At 53.8% G+C, this 14,696-nt stretch overlaps 6 protein-coding genes across 6 annotated transcripts; 1 reads left to right on the top strand and 5 right to left on the bottom strand.

The window, feature by feature from the left end:
• Positions 1–381: 381 nt before the first annotated feature.
• NEUTE1DRAFT_98803 (uncharacterized protein) lies at positions 382–1,059 on the top strand (the record flags this gene model as incomplete). Its single annotated transcript, XM_009850591.1, has 1 exon — positions 382–1,059. One exon carries the CDS (start codon positions 382–384, stop codon positions 1,057–1,059), a length of 678 nt encoding a protein of 225 aa, XP_009848893.1.
• A 290-nt stretch (positions 1,060–1,349) lies between these two features.
• NEUTE1DRAFT_120598 (uncharacterized protein) lies at positions 1,350–3,064 on the bottom strand (the record flags this gene model as incomplete). The annotated part of the gene is made up of 1 exon (XM_009850590.1): positions 1,350–3,064. One exon carries the CDS (start codon positions 3,062–3,064, stop codon positions 1,433–1,435), a length of 1,632 nt encoding a protein of 543 aa, XP_009848892.1.
• Positions 3,065–3,331: 267 nt separating this feature from the next.
• Positions 3,332–5,718, bottom strand: NEUTE1DRAFT_77892 (uncharacterized protein; the record flags this gene model as incomplete). The annotated part of the gene is made up of 4 exons (XM_009850589.1): positions 3,332–4,038; positions 4,093–4,431; positions 4,497–5,382; positions 5,498–5,718. 4 exons carry the CDS (start codon positions 5,640–5,642, stop codon positions 3,480–3,482), a joined length of 1,929 nt encoding a protein of 642 aa, XP_009848891.1.
• A 1,930-nt stretch (positions 5,719–7,648) lies between these two features.
• Positions 7,649–8,354, bottom strand: NEUTE1DRAFT_116204 (uncharacterized protein; the record flags this gene model as incomplete). Its single annotated transcript, XM_009850588.1, has 2 exons — positions 7,649–8,016; positions 8,079–8,354. 2 exons carry the CDS (start codon positions 8,130–8,132, stop codon positions 7,846–7,848), a joined length of 225 nt encoding a protein of 74 aa, XP_009848890.1.
• A 1,253-nt stretch (positions 8,355–9,607) lies between these two features.
• NEUTE1DRAFT_116203 (uncharacterized protein) lies at positions 9,608–11,332 on the bottom strand (the record flags this gene model as incomplete). Its single annotated transcript, XM_009850587.1, has 1 exon — positions 9,608–11,332. The coding sequence occupies one exon, from the start codon at positions 11,301–11,303 to the stop codon at positions 9,822–9,824; it is 1,482 nt and encodes a 493-aa protein (XP_009848889.1).
• Positions 11,333–12,671: 1,339 nt separating this feature from the next.
• Positions 12,672–14,378, bottom strand: NEUTE1DRAFT_120594 (uncharacterized protein; the record flags this gene model as incomplete). Its single annotated transcript, XM_009850586.1, has 2 exons — positions 12,672–14,170; positions 14,275–14,378. 2 exons carry the CDS (start codon positions 14,308–14,310, stop codon positions 12,740–12,742), a joined length of 1,467 nt encoding a protein of 488 aa, XP_009848888.1.
• Between the last annotated feature and the right edge of the window lie 318 nt (positions 14,379–14,696).

Below are 14,696 nucleotides of genomic sequence, written 5' to 3'. Positions count from 1 at the left end.
TCGCCCTCCCCACGACCCCCAGTGTTCCCCCCACGTATCTATCCCACGTATCCCACGTATCCCCCAATTCCCCAACCTCCCCACGCCATGTTCATCCACTTTGCTGACTTGTGTAGCCGAGACCAGGGACTCCATGCCGAAGACCATGTCCAGCCCAAGGTTTGGAATTTTCACGTGGGACGAATCGTCAACCTCGGACGAGAAAGAAGAAAGAAAAAGGAACAAAACATACCCCGCAATGTCCCCGATGAAGACAACGATGCCAAAGTAAACAGTCACCAATCGCGGTTATCAGATCGAACACTTCAAGTCCACACACGAATCCAATCCAACTCCTACCCCTCATAGGTATGCCTGCTCCCTGACAACGCCGTTACCACCATGTCGTCCGATACAGACGCATCTCTGGACAAAACCGTCCTAGCCGTCTCCTTCGCCTCCGCCGTCCTCTACCTCTTTCAAGTCCGATCCAGCCCCTCGTACTCGCGCACGCTCGTCAAGACCTCTTCCACCGCCTTGCTCTCCTACCTCTCTCACCTTCTCGGCGGCCCCCAATTCCTTACTGGCGCTCTAGCCCTCAGCGCCCTCGGCGATGCCTTCCTTGCTTGGGATGGCGACCTAGCCTTCCTTTGTGGTCTGTCCAGCTTCATGGTTGCTCATGTCCTTTACATCTTGTTGTTCCTGCAGCAACAACATGCTGCTGGTTTTCAAGGTCTATTAGAGGGGGGATGGCGCACCGCAATGGCTGGTGGATTGGCGGTTTTGGTCCCCGTCATGATCGCCACGTTGATGCCCAAGGTTGGCAATGCGCTGAGAGTACCGGTGTTGGTGTACTCGCTTACCATTTGTGTGATGGCCCTGACAGCGCTCACATTGGAGAATGGAAGGGTGATTGTGGGGGCCACCATGTTCACGGCGTCGGATTCGATCCTTGCGGCGGACAAGTTCTTGGTGCTTGAGACAGAAGGGTATAGGGACTGGATGCAGAGAGCCGTTTGGGTACTGTACTATGGAGGGCAGGCGTTGATTACGCTGAGATTTGTCGAGCCGGCGTGGTAGGGCATGTCCGGTGTCCAGTGTAGCATCCGAAGGCGTGGAGGACAGGGCGGTCACGCTCCTGGTGGACAGCGAGTTCCAACCCGGCTTTCGTTTGCAAGCCAAAGTCTGGCTTAAGCCTCTAGTGCCGGTCTTCGACACTTGGCCGCTAGGAAAGGGGCTAGTGGATGACACCATCGACAGTCGGTAAACTTTTCTCGGATCCTATAAGGAGGATGCCAGGACCTCAGCTTCGGCACAACAGAGCGAAACAGCCAAGTCAACTTCACGGATTTAGCAGGAGGCAGCTCTCTACCCGAATAATTATTGTCCTGGAAATTAACATCATTCAAGGCTAACTCTTCGCATCCATATTTTCTCCCTCCATCCTTTGGACTTATTCATTGTCTCTAACATAGGCATCCTGCTGGTTCTTCACGGGCTTGTACAGCAAATAGTCAAACTTGGCCTCCGCCGCCAGTCCGTTCAGGTCAGAGGCAGCCACCCCGACAAAGGCACCCGTAAAGCTGCCATGCTGCTGATGTCCACCACACTCATCCGAAACAATGCTGGCATCAAACACGGGTCCAATCTTCTTCGGCTCTTCATCACCGCTGCCCAATACCGCATAATAGAACTGCAACTGATTGCCCCGGATCGTCAAAGCAAGCTTCACCTTACCCTCGTTCGGGATCTGGACGTATGGAACGTATGGGGTGTTGAGGTTTCCAATCGGCCATGACGCTTCGGACGACATGATGAGCAACTCTCGCTGGCCATCAGAGTGAGCTGTGACGGTCAAGTAGAAGAAGTTGTACCGGCAGTAGTACGCAGTCAAACCAGCAAACTGCCTCTCGTCGGTCGGGGAAAAGTCGATGACGGTCTCGGCATCGTAGCTGAAGTGCTCCTGTCTCCTGGCCACTAATGCCTGCTCGAACCAACTGCCAATGGCTTCCCGACCGATCACCGTCAACTTGTCGTCCTTGACGTTGAAGATGCGCTCCGTTTCCGGCGTTCTCAGCCACTGGAAATCCTTGTGCAACCCATCCTTGAAGGTATACCTCTTCTCCTCCCAGTACTTGCTCTCATCCCTCTCCCCCAGCAAGTCCACCCAGAGGCTTGGCACCGGTCCATTCTTGACATACAGCCAATCGTCCTTCCAATAACACTCCTGGATTGCCGTCTCACGTCCCAACACACACCTCCTGAGCTGCGTCGTCGGCCGTCCCGTCAAATGAACCAAATATGTTCTCCCATCCTCCGTCTCCACGATGTCGCCATGTCCGGCCCTCTGCAGCACGGCTCTCGGATGGTCCTTACTCGTCAACACGTGCTTCTCCGGATGCGTCTCATACGGTCCCCAGATATTCTTGCTCCTCGCCAGCGTACAAGCATGCTCATACCCAGTCCCGCCCTCCGCAATCAGCAAGTAATACCATCCATTACGTTTATACACATGGGGTGCCTCGGCCAGTGCCAGCTCCGTGCCCTGGTAAACGTTCTTCCTTTCTCCGACGAGTTTCTTCGTCTTAGCATCCCACTCTTGGACCGCAATCCCTGCAAACAGAAGCGGCCTCCGCCTGTGATCCCACAGCATATTCACAAAGTACTTCTTGCCGCTATCCGGGTCATGGAACAGACTCGGGTCGAAACCAGAGCTGTTGACGTATACCGGATCGGACCATTCCCCATCAATCTTGTCCGCCCAGACGATATAGTTGTGTGCGTCTTTGAAGCTGCCATCCTTCCTCTTGACGTCTGTGTACACAAGCCAGAACTTGTCGCCGTCATGTGAGAGGCAGGGGGCCCAGACACCGCACGAGTCCGGGTCGCCACGCATGTCAAGTTGGGACTTGCGGTTAAGCGGGCGCGTGAGGAGCGTCCAGTTGGCGAGATCCGTCGAGTGGTGAATTTGTACACCTGGGTACCATTCAAAGGTTGAGGTGGCAATGTAGTAATCCTGTCCGACACGGAGGACGGAGGGGTCTGGATTGAAGCCAGGGAGGATGGGGTTTTTGACAAGGGGCATTGTGGGCGATGTTCAAGTTGCTGCTGATAGTCGACAGTCGAAGATGGTCACCAGGCTGTAACTTTGAAGAGCTTACCCAGAGCTTGCAGAAGGGGACGAGTGTCTTCTTATACGGTCATGTTTGTCATGCCCATCGGTTGATGTCACCTCTCCAGGACCCCCCAGGTGGGGTGGAAGGATGGAAGAAGTCCGGGTAAAACGCAGACCGCGGGGCAATTTAGCCGGACTGAGCTGTCACACCAACGGACGCACTGCACGATCGACGACGCTGCCAAGATGTGACATTGCGGGATGCACGGTGCGGGGATTCCCAGGCACTCCCGTCCAGGATCGGAACTCGGAAAGCGGGTAAGTATGTGCATTCCTTGATCCTTCGTTCGGTCTATGTACACCCCGAACTTGAGGTCTACGTCTATCATCTGCATGCGCTCAGATCTTGTGGCCTTCCCTCCCATGGAAGTTCTTGTGCCCTCGGTCCTGCATCCCCATGCAACTCGTTTGGTCTCGCGTCGGGGTCCAGTTCCCACCGATAAGCGTGACTTGAGAGTTCGGTGGGCGGGGTGTATACCTCTGTTGCTGCCAAATGGACCGGAAGCTCCTTCTGATGTCTGTAGGGTTCATAGAAGCCTTGTGGTGGTGGTGGGAGTGACGGCTCTTGGACGGGAAGTTCAGCCGATGATAACGCTCCTGCGGAGTTCTTTTTCTTGTTCCTCCTTCTCCAAAACAACCAACCACCGATGACTCCTAGCACGACGACGCAACCCCCCACGATACCCCCTACGATAGGTCCGGTCTTCGACTTGCTGGACTCGCCCTTGCTTTTATCAGTGTCACCATCCGAGGAACCACTGCCGCCGCCGCCGGATGATGGTTTGTCTGATGAACTTGGCTCATCCAAATTCGTAAAGTTCACAGGCGTCGCCAGGAACATCTTCTTTACATCATCCGAGTCCCACTGGACTTTGTCAAGACCCCTGAAACCGATCAGCATGGCATTTATACCGACCCGAAACGAAAAGATCACTCACCCATCTTTGTACCACTTCTCAATCACTTCGGCCGGTCTGTACTCGGCAGCCTCCGCATCATAGCTTCCATTGTTTTTCCAAGTCATGGTTGTCATATCGAAGACACCCAGTCCGAGCGGTAACGGATCCTTACTTTGCCAGATTGCCGGCCATCCATCCTTCTCGTTCTGCCCACCTATCACCAACAGTTGACGGTTGCCTACCACAGCGCAAGTTCCGTGAGAATGAACGCCGTTTGAACGGTCGTCGACACGGAACCAAACAAATCCGGGAAGGGAAAGAACGTATAGGTCATCGTAGGACTCGGTGAACCCTGCATCAGCGCCGCCGTAGACGAAGCTGTTGGTTAGATGTCAGCACTTTTGGATTCAGCAAAAGCCTTGTGAACAGGAAGAGAAACGAACATCTCGTGGGTACCGGCCTGGCTTCGAACGCCCGCGACGCAATGGCCCATTCTGGAAGTTGGCGGTGTGCCTGTCGTTGTCTGCGAGTACCACTTCTTCGTTTGTGCGTCAAAGAAGGTCATGTTGTTGAAGTCAAGGAGGAGATCCGGACGGGTGATCCCCCGCGAGTCGCCCTTTCGCGTCACGTCCAGGATGAAGATCCCCCCTCCAAACATCATGACCACTCCGTTTTTACCGTCCTCCCCAAGTCCATCAACGAAGTGCGCCCTTCCATCCTCCAACGCCCGACCTTTCGGGAGGAAGCCGACCTCGGTATAATTGGTCCACGTTTCCGTCGCAAAGTCATACTCCACCATTCCCGGAATCCTCAGTCCCGGGCCTGACGTGATGTTCGCATCCGGATCGGTGCCAGGCGTCATGATTCCCCCGATCGACCACCCCCTCCCACCTCCCGCCGCATAAGCCATACTTGCCGTCAGATTCAACCCTCGCAAAACCTCCGGATTACTGGCCTGCTCAACCGTCCACGCTCCCCCGCCCTGCCCATCGACAGTAAACTTCCAAATTCCGCGATCCTTCCTCACATCCTTGACCGTTTCTTTCCACGACACTTGGCCACCATAGATGTAGAACCCCTGATCCTTACCATCTGAAGATTTCCAGGGCCAGAGAGCGTGGTTATTAAAAACAGGAGGTTGGTCACCATCGGGAAATGTATGGGATTGGAAGGGGGCGTTGCGGGTGTCCCACGAGGTGGAGAGGTCAATTGATAAGACGGAGGAGATGCCAATGGCAGGGTGGTCGTCGGGCGGAAGGGCGTTCTCGCCGGTTCCATATTGGGAGATTTCGCCGCCGGAGAGGTAGAGGTGGGAGCCGATGACCGCTGCTGTTGATGGGAAAGAGGTAGGTACGTTAGTCGTGAGATAAGGGAATGAAAGGAAGGAATGCCGGGGAAGAGAGGGAGCTGGAGGAGGAGGCGGTATCACGAAGGGGAAACTTACCGCGTTCATAACCACGCCGAATGAAGTTCGAATCGGAAGGCGTATCGGCGTTTTGCCCATTGACAGGAAGGGGCCATTGAAGTGAAGCAACAAAAGACAAAAGTGTCAGTGTCTGCCGCAGCGGGAGGAGCGTTGACAGAAACATCGTGGTGGTGACGTCGGCCGCGGCTCTCACACGCAACGTGAACTATTGACCGTGGAACGGTTCACGACAAAGGTCCGTCACCCAGGATGAACCCAGGAGAGAAAGTTCAAAGGAAAAAGGGAAGTTGAAAACCAAGAGGAAGTGGCAGATGGTGGAGACATTCTTGTTCCCTGTCCGCTTTCTGCCATCCACCAGCGAACTAAACGAGGGCACATGGTTCGATATGACCATTATCAACCAGGGGGTCGTTTTCTACCCTTAGTTAGGTAGCATCTTTGCTGTACATCCACATCTCCAGCCACCATCACCTTACCATTCCTACAACATGTCAACCGGCAATGCTCGCACACGTCTGGCCTGCACGGTTCTCCCAAGCTCTTTCCACGAGAAGGCTTCCTACTCCGGTCTGGATTGGCACTAAAGCAGCCAAAAGGGCCCCCAAATGCTGCGCCAAGGTTGGCGATGCCATCAAACGGACCTTTGACGGAGCTGAAGCTGTGCAATGTTGGCGCCAGCTGGACCAATCAGCTCGTAGGTAAGCTGCTGATCTCTAAGCGAGTCGGCCGGGGTTGGGGGAGTAAGCCCTAAGCAGCAGCTTCGGCAATCGGCAGGCAGGGAGGTGGTGTATTAAATTGTCCGGTCACACTCACATCAAAACTTACATATCCAAAGAATGTCCGTACTATCTTTCACATCACCTAGCGGGCAAGTGGCAAGGACCGAACTTGGGATCCTTGGGGAGCTTGGGTAAGCACTACCTCTAAGTGCGACGTTGGCGGTTGGGTACGACGTGAGGAGACCAGTGAGATCAAGGGATTGCATGGTGAGGAGCGATACGGCGACAGAAGGTGAGGAGCGATACGGCGACAGAACGTGAGCTTGAGGTTGAAGGATGGGAATGGGATGGTGGTATCACACAAGGAAAAGCTGGTCTTTGCGGTGATATAGACAACTTGAAGGGTATCTCATAATTAGGACTAGACAGTAACGTCGCGATGAAAGGTTTGGTAAGGAAGGCATTGGTGGAGATAACATCATAACGCCGAGCTTGAAGTATCGCTAACAAAGCACGTCTAGTTACAGATTGGTAAGCGAGGGCACGAAACGCACAATGGTCGACCCAGCCCTTTCCAAGCTCCCAGATTCCGAGGACCCAAGATTTCAAGCCCAAAGCACTCAACTTTGCTCAACGACCAGGCGTTCTTGCTCCCACAGCAATACCGTGTTCACTATCTTCACCTTCCGAAGCATCTAGTTCGAAGTAATGTTGTCCGTTTGGGATTCCAGTGGGCGAAACATAGAGGTAGGCCTCAAATGGAGGCGCCTGGATTGGCAGCTCGTGTGACTCTTCCGCTTTTGACTGGCCACTCAGGCTCCTTAAGAAAGTAGTCACTTCTTTGACCTCGCCTCTTGTAGGCAAACGAACTTCCGCACATAGCCAGCAAAATACACATTCAGCAACTGCACAGCCAGCAATGAGGCCTGTACTCGGCTTTTCTGGGAGAAGAGGTGGTTCACTTTGTTCGACGACCATTGCATGTTTGTGTAATGTCTGCAATGGGGTCATCAGTCAATCTTTCAAGAAGGTCCCATAGGTTCACTGAGGCAGCCACTTACCTACCTCTAGGTACCGAGCCCCATACCAGTCTTCAACTGCTTGAGGTGACGGGATCGATCCGCGTCAGCATCCGCGTTACAGCTTCCGTTTCTTTCACTGACCACACGAACCAATGGAAGGTACGCCCAAGAAACACTCAGTCCTGAAAAAGAAGGAGGCAATGCAATGGTGGGTACAGTCATCATCGAAGCCCACCTTCAGAAGAACAATCGGTTTATTAGATAGAATCGCGGGTCTTTCTTCTACTGCTTGATCCCGTGTGAACTTGATCTTGAGATGGTGTGGCGTCGAGTCATTAAGGCATGGAATTGATTCAAATCGAACATGATTTTGGAAGGTAGAGGTAGGTAAGCGAGCCTTCACCTGGTTCAAACTCCAATTTGACATGTGTGAAGAATGATCTGGATTCTCCGGGCCTAGCTAAAATACATAGATTGATAACCCGGGTACGCTCCAGCCCAACGGACAGGCGTCCCTAACCTAATTCCATCTCAACTCATTCGGACAAAGCTTGGACACTGTGCCTTCGTTCCTGCCCTAACTTAATGGTCGAGTCCAAGTCCGCCTAGAACCTCATAGTTGACTTTACTTCTTTGATCCCGAAGAGGCACCAGATCTAGTGCTGGACTGGTTGGAACCCGAGGTGCTGCTAGAGAAACCCGAACCCCCGGATGTCTGCGAAGCAGACGATCTGTCTCCGGCCGACTGGGCACGAGCTGCGAAGCCTCCAGAGCTCATGTCACCGCCGCCCTTGGCCTTTTATCATTTTGTTAGATCTGACTGGAAATTATTGAACATTATTGGTGTATATGACTGACCTGTGAAGACTGGATTCGCGAAGAATCGGACTTTGTCATCTCGGTTTTGGGCATTTTGGTGGATGGAGCTGTATATCAAGCAGCTGAGGTTGGAAAGATGATGCTCGTGTGTTATTTGAGGGTGTCAAAGTGGACGGAGTGGAAGTTACAAGGGTAGTAGTGAACTCGTTGACTGAAGAAGAAGAAGAGGATGAGAGTGAGAGAAAGTTCGATGCCTAGGGTAGGGTTTATATACACGAGACGAGAGTCATAATCTAACTGCGGATTGAGAATGCATTCATGTTTGGCTCAACCAAGCGAATGTTCACGTCACTACCCCTCACCATCTCAGATGACGTGTGCATGGTTTGAGTTGATATGATTAATTTGCTCATGTATTAGATGCTTTCACCGTAGAGAGATTTGACCGTGCTTGGTTGGCTGAAGAAGTTTGCACTTGGGCGGTTGGCTACATGTTTGCATTCAGCTGGCTGGGCCTCCCGCTCCCATCCAGTCAAATACATGGTGTGCTGCGCAAACAATGGACGAAATTGACTTGCCTGAACACTAATCGCCAAACTGGGCGTCTCAGAACACTGAGTGGACTTGTCGGGCTCCTTCGCAACCAATCCATAATCTTATCGTCCCTCAACAACTATCTTGCCTTTCTGCCATTGTTGGTATATGTTCTAGATCGACAGAACCACATCATTATAGTAAAGCAACTCATATACAAGATCTTGGAGCTAACGCGATACCTATGGGAACGATTGTTCTAAGAAGCAAGGTCCTCCAAGGCAACACATGCGGAGAGCTTCGATCAGACTCTCGTGCCTCAGTGGCGAGCCCTTCGGCGCGCTGTCAGAATAGTCATTACGTCACAAGGACGAGCAAAACAGCCAACAATATTATTGCCGGTCGAGATACCGTACGAGCCTGATGCACGCGCTCGGCTTGGCCTGCAAGAGGCACTCAGCCTGAGGGGCTCAGGAGGGTAACAGACAGACCTGGAGGTAGGTTGGGAGATTGGCAGACGACAAGACGATATGGATGATTGACGAGGAAACTCACAGCGTGCAGAGAAGGAGGATCATCAAGATGACTTCTCTCTTGATGGAGAGTATATGCTCCTTGGGAGGCGGGGAGCCGACGTGTCAAACATCTTCGTCCAATACGGTCTACGGACAAGGCACGTGCACCACAAGAACGGCCAACATCATCGGGGGCGGCAGGCATGAAGCCGGGTACGTCGACCGACTCAGGTTCTCCATGGTTGCCCGGGCCAGTATGGCCATTAACGTGGATTGATATCACAAACGGTGTTGGTGTCTTGCACTCGAAACCGCTGAAATCGTTTGATGTTAGTCGCGCTAAGACCCAGTGGCTCGTCTCCATGACAATGCTTAGTACCATGACGAGAAGACCACTGCACGCACGCGGCAGCTTTCGCCCGTTGTGAATCAGAAGGTGTTGGAGGTGACTGGGGACAAAATTGTCGGCCACGAACATCACGTAAGTTGACGGCGAGAGGTAAACTAAAAGTGCATTAACTTGAAGCATTTTCATCTATTAGACTCATATTACACGTATCCACGTTTCCAAGACACTCATACAAAGGGTTGACCCTCTTGCGTGCGGGTCCTGCTCCTCTCGTACCTACTACAGAGCGCCACATCCCGAGCTTCACAGAACTTTCAAGGCAGCGACCAGCCAGAATGGTTGAGGTCTTTTTCGCAGTCACTAGCAGTGACAGGAGTGACGGACTCAGTGGCGCCTACGATCTTGGTCGCAAGTACGGGCCTTGAACAGAGTGGCGGAGTCAAGGACGGTGTCGTTGTTGCTGGCGACAAAATCGTGAGTCAGGTGAGTGCAGTTGTGGAAGGTCAGGCGGCTCCAGCCGTAGGTGGCGTTGGACGTGTCAAGGCCGAAGCGGCTGTAGGGCTGGCGGGGGCTATCGAGGGAGTCGAGGCCGTCGTAGTGGCCAGCGGCACCGTTGGTGATGTACCAGGGGGAGGAGGGATTCTCCAGCTCGTTGGGATCAATCTTGCCGTCGGCGATTGGTGCGAGGCGCTCGTAGATGTGCGAATGGCCCGACAGCACCAGGTCAACGTTGTACTTGAGCAGCAACGGCTCGAAGACGTCCTTGCAGGTCGGGCAGGTATCACCGGTGTTGCTGAGGTAGAAGGCACGGTGGCCGGCCACAACGACCCACGGAGTCTTGGAGCGGTCAACGGCCGCCAGATCGGCTTCAAGCCAGTTGGTCTGCGCATTCATGGTGGCATTGACCGGGTCAACACCGGTGAAACCCTCAGATCCGCCAGTCTGGTCGGGGCCGATGAAACCATGGCCCAGGTCGGTCTCGGTATCGAGCTGGATGAAGTGCACCATGCCGTGGTCGAAGCTGTACCAGAAGTTTCCGGTGCCGCCGGAGACGTCGCTAGGCATGCGGAAGTGGTTCTTGAAGCCGGTGAAGTTGGTCTGGCCCATCATGCAGATACTGCTGTCGTACGTGATGTTGTGCACCTTGTCCGTGGTGCCGGCATTGTCACAGTTGGCCTCGTGATTGCCGGGGCCCACCATGTAGGGCTTGCGGGCGGTGATGGGCATCATTTCGTCATAGAACTCGTTCAGGATGGACTCGTACACGGCGGCGCCTCCCTGAATGGTTGTGTTGGGCAGGAATCCATGGATCTCTTCCTTGAGCCAGTAGTCGGCGTAGGCAATGTCGCCCGCATGCCAGAGGAAGTCGAAGTTGTCGATGTTGGCTTCCAGCGAGTCGATGGTGTTCTTCTCTCCTGGCTGAAGAATGTTGGTGCTCGCCACGCTAGTGCCCGCAGATGTGGTCAGGCCCTTGCTACCCATGGTACCGAGGTCGACGACGACGGCGACCGAGAAGGGGGTGTTGTCACCAGCCTCACGGCTCGTCGTAAAGTTGAAGACTTCGGTAGTGCTGTTCATGAGCTGCAACGGCTTGTAGAAGTAAGTCGTATCGGGGCGGAGGCCGCTGATCAGCACGTGGTTGTTGTAGGTCTGCGAAGTGGGATACGTGACGGAGACGTCGGAGGTCGCAATCTGGTCCAGACGGTTCTGCGAGAGGCCCCACTGGACAGAAGGGTTCTTGACGACATCGAAGGTGTTCCAGCTGACCATCATGCCGTTATCGCCGTGGTAGGCAAGGCGGACCTGGGAGTTCATGGTGTAGGCATTCGCCGTGGCCGCAGCCACGAGTAGGTCACTGAACCTCATTGTTGTAAGACGACGTAGAAAGAATGGTTCGTTGTTGGATTCCTAGGTGCTCTCCCTGTCCCTATCCGGAGGTCATACTGCTGCTTTTATATGCGTCGACATTCTCGACATTCTCGACTATTTTGAATCGGTAGTCCATAACACGTGCGTGGGTCCGACTGGATGCATCTACCGAAAGGCGGACAATGGCTCGCATGTGGTCTTGAAGACGAGCCATATTGGTTGAGTGAGGTGGTGGAGTTTAGCCTCCTGTCTACCTCAACGACTTAGGCGAGAGATACGACCCTACTAGCTGTCAAAGACATTAGTCAACAGACATGGCGAACTTTAGGCAACCGCCTAATGCAGGTCCGGCGAGCGTTTTTTTTTTTTTTTTTGTTGCAGGAAATTGGGAGAGTTGACCCGACGGGGAGAGTGACGTCGTGGATATTGTTTTTTCAAAACCAATTGGCAAGCTCAACCAACTCACGTGTTATCCTTCCGCAACTAAAAGGTCCTGGCAATGGCCCACACCATGTCCAGGACTACTCCTGCTGTGAGGGCGTGATGGGTGATGGTGTCTTCGGAAATGGACGGTCGGGAATAGGTCTGGATGAGTGTTGGAAGATGCCCAGTTCCAGTGGTCAGACCACCCTGCATTTCTAGTGTAGGTTGACTTCTCACGCTCACCGCTAAGAGAATTTTCAACCAACCAAATGCCGCGCATCCAGCTCCGTGAAGCCTGTGTGGACCACTGCATTAGGTGCGCACACGGACCACATCTTTCCAACGTTCATTCCCGAAGACGAATTCGTGTAGATCCTGACTTGACTGTCACACTGACCAGTGACCACTGCATCTCCCCTCGCATTTCAGAGCTCGGCACATCTAGATCAATTGAACTGCCGCGCCTCAGTCATGGCTCTGTCTTACCTCATAGGGAAAGCCTCCTTCTGAAGATCAGGTACCCGTCATCTAGAAAAGAACCTAGAGGTACCTACACGTACCGACCTTTTTCCAAACACTGCCCGATATCGTCATGTCCACCATTTGAATCTTCCTGACATTTGGAACATGATTCACGCACGATGCTCACTCACCACTCCTTCACGTTGCTAGCTCAAGCAGTAACCACGGCACTGTCAACCCCATTGAATTCTGGTCCCTCTTCGAACACTCAATGAAATGGTATCATCCCGATGTTAAAGGCACTGCGAAGTGATACCTAGTCATGTCAGTTCCGGGGAATCCGGGATATCGACCAAGCGGAGAGCTCCGCCTGTTGCGGAATTTGGGAGCCGTGAGTTAACCATCTCCTACTGCCAACTTCTACATGTACCTGAAGTTTACACCTGTCACGATTGGGTCCGGATCATGTCTCTTAAGGTACACTATGAAAAATCACACGCTTTGCTGTAAATTCACTATTCTAATAAATGCATTCTATCGCTCCCTCCTTAGAACATACCGCCTGACCTTCTCGTCATCAAGCTCTGGGTGTTGCACCAGCCCTTAAGACCGATGAGACCCCAGTCGTGGCCCATACCGGACTGCTTGAAGCCACCAAAAGGCACGTTAGGCGCCAGGTCCTGGTGGGTGTTGATCCAGAGACTGCCAGCCTCCAGCCTCCTGGCGATCCTCTCCGCCTTCTCCAAGTCCTTGCTCCAGACAGAGGCACCCAATCCCATATCGGTGTTGTTGGCCATCCTGACCACCTCGTCCTCACCACCGACCCACTTCACGACGGGCACAATAGGGCCAAACGGCTCCTCCTGCACAATTCTGGAGTTCTCAGGCGGGTTGTCGATGATGGTAGGCTTGAAGTAGTATCCCTTCTTCGCGCCCGCCTCGGCCTCGACCTCGCCACCAATAACAGGCTTCAGGCCCTCCTTCTCAATCGAGGTAAATAGTTCCTTGACCTTCTCGAACTGCATCGCGTTCTGGACAGGAGGGAAGAAGGCGCCCTCGGTGTCTTCGGACCCGCCGAACTTGAACGTCTTGACGACCTCGACCATCTTGGCCAGGAACTGATCGTAGATCTTCTCGTGAACGAATAGTCTCTTGATGTCAACGCAGACCTGGCCAGCGTTGTTGAAGCAGCCGAGAGCAACCTTGGGCACGACCTCGTCCAGGTTGACATCGTCGCAAACAATGGCCGCGTCGTTGCCGCCCAGCTCGAGCGTCACGCGCTTGAGAGTGCTGGCGCAGGCAGCCATGACCTTCTTGCCCGTCGGCGTGCTGCCGGTGAAGGAGATCTTGCGGATATCGGGGTGAGCAGTCAACCAGGGACCCAAGTCCTCCTCGCCAGACAAAGCCTGGACAACACCAGGGGGGAAGATCTTGGCGGCCAGCTCAACGAGCTTCAGCGCCGTGTTGGGCGTGTAGGGCGAAGGCTTCCAGATGAAGGCGTTTCCAGCCAACACGGCGGGTCCCATCTTGCCGAGACCCAGGAAGAAGGGGTAGTTGAAGGGGACGATACCGACGCCGACACCAAGGGGAGTGTACCGAATCTTGGTTAGCTTCTCCTCGTTATCCTCAATCACCTCGTCCTCCAACCTCAGCTGCGCCGTCCCCTTCAAGTGCTTGACAGCAAAGTCAACCTCGAACTGCGCCGCCGTGGGGGGCTTGCCCTCAAGCGCAAGCAGAGAGGCAAAGTCCATAAAGTTGGCCATGATGGCATCCGCAAAGGTGTTGAGGAGTGCGGCACGCTTCTCAATGGGCGTGTCACGCCACGAGGGGAAGGCAGCCTTGGCGGCCGAGACAGCGGCGTCGACATCGGCCTTGGTAGAGACGGGCACGGCAGGAAGGGGGGCCAAGGTGGAGGGGTTGATGGCGGCCCGGGTGGTGGGGGTTGACTTCAACTCATTGTTGATGATGTTGTAGAAGTTCTGGAGATGCGTTAGTACAAGGTGGCTCAGGTGTGGGATGAAGACAACAGGGGCAGCCCACGAGACGCGGAAGAAGGCAGTGAAGGGGGAGAGAGAGGACATACGGTAAAGTCAATCTTGTAGTCTGTGGTAGAAGCCATATTGAATGTGGTGATGGTGTCTCTTGGGAAACTGAGATGAGGATGGATGGGAGAAAGATGAGTGAGAAGATGGTAGAGCATCCAAAAGTCAGAATATCAGGGTCCCTTTCTTGTCCTTTTATATGTATATCACCACCCAAGCTTGCCGCCCCACGGGGGACATCCTTACATCCAGTCCAGGACACGTTTTCCCATCACGGTGCCTGGCTCAACGGTTGCCACTGTTGAGCGGGGGAATCGTGATTCTGCGGGCGGTGTTGTCAAACTGTTGTGCTAGCGGCGCAAGGGTTTGTAACGGTGAACGCTAAGCGGTGACATGCGCACATGGTAAGTGGAACGTGGGAGAAAGCGGTGACAGTTTCCAACAAAATTAGCATGCCGCAAGC

Source organism: Neurospora tetrasperma (assembly GCF_000213175.1).
Source record: "Neurospora tetrasperma FGSC 2508 unplaced genomic scaffold NEUTE1scaffold_2, whole genome shotgun sequence".
In the NCBI taxonomy this organism is placed as follows: domain Eukaryota; kingdom Fungi; phylum Ascomycota; class Sordariomycetes; order Sordariales; family Sordariaceae; genus Neurospora; species Neurospora tetrasperma.
The sequence above is the reverse complement of the archived record's forward strand: the minus strand, read 5'-3'. Positions and strand labels throughout refer to the sequence as shown.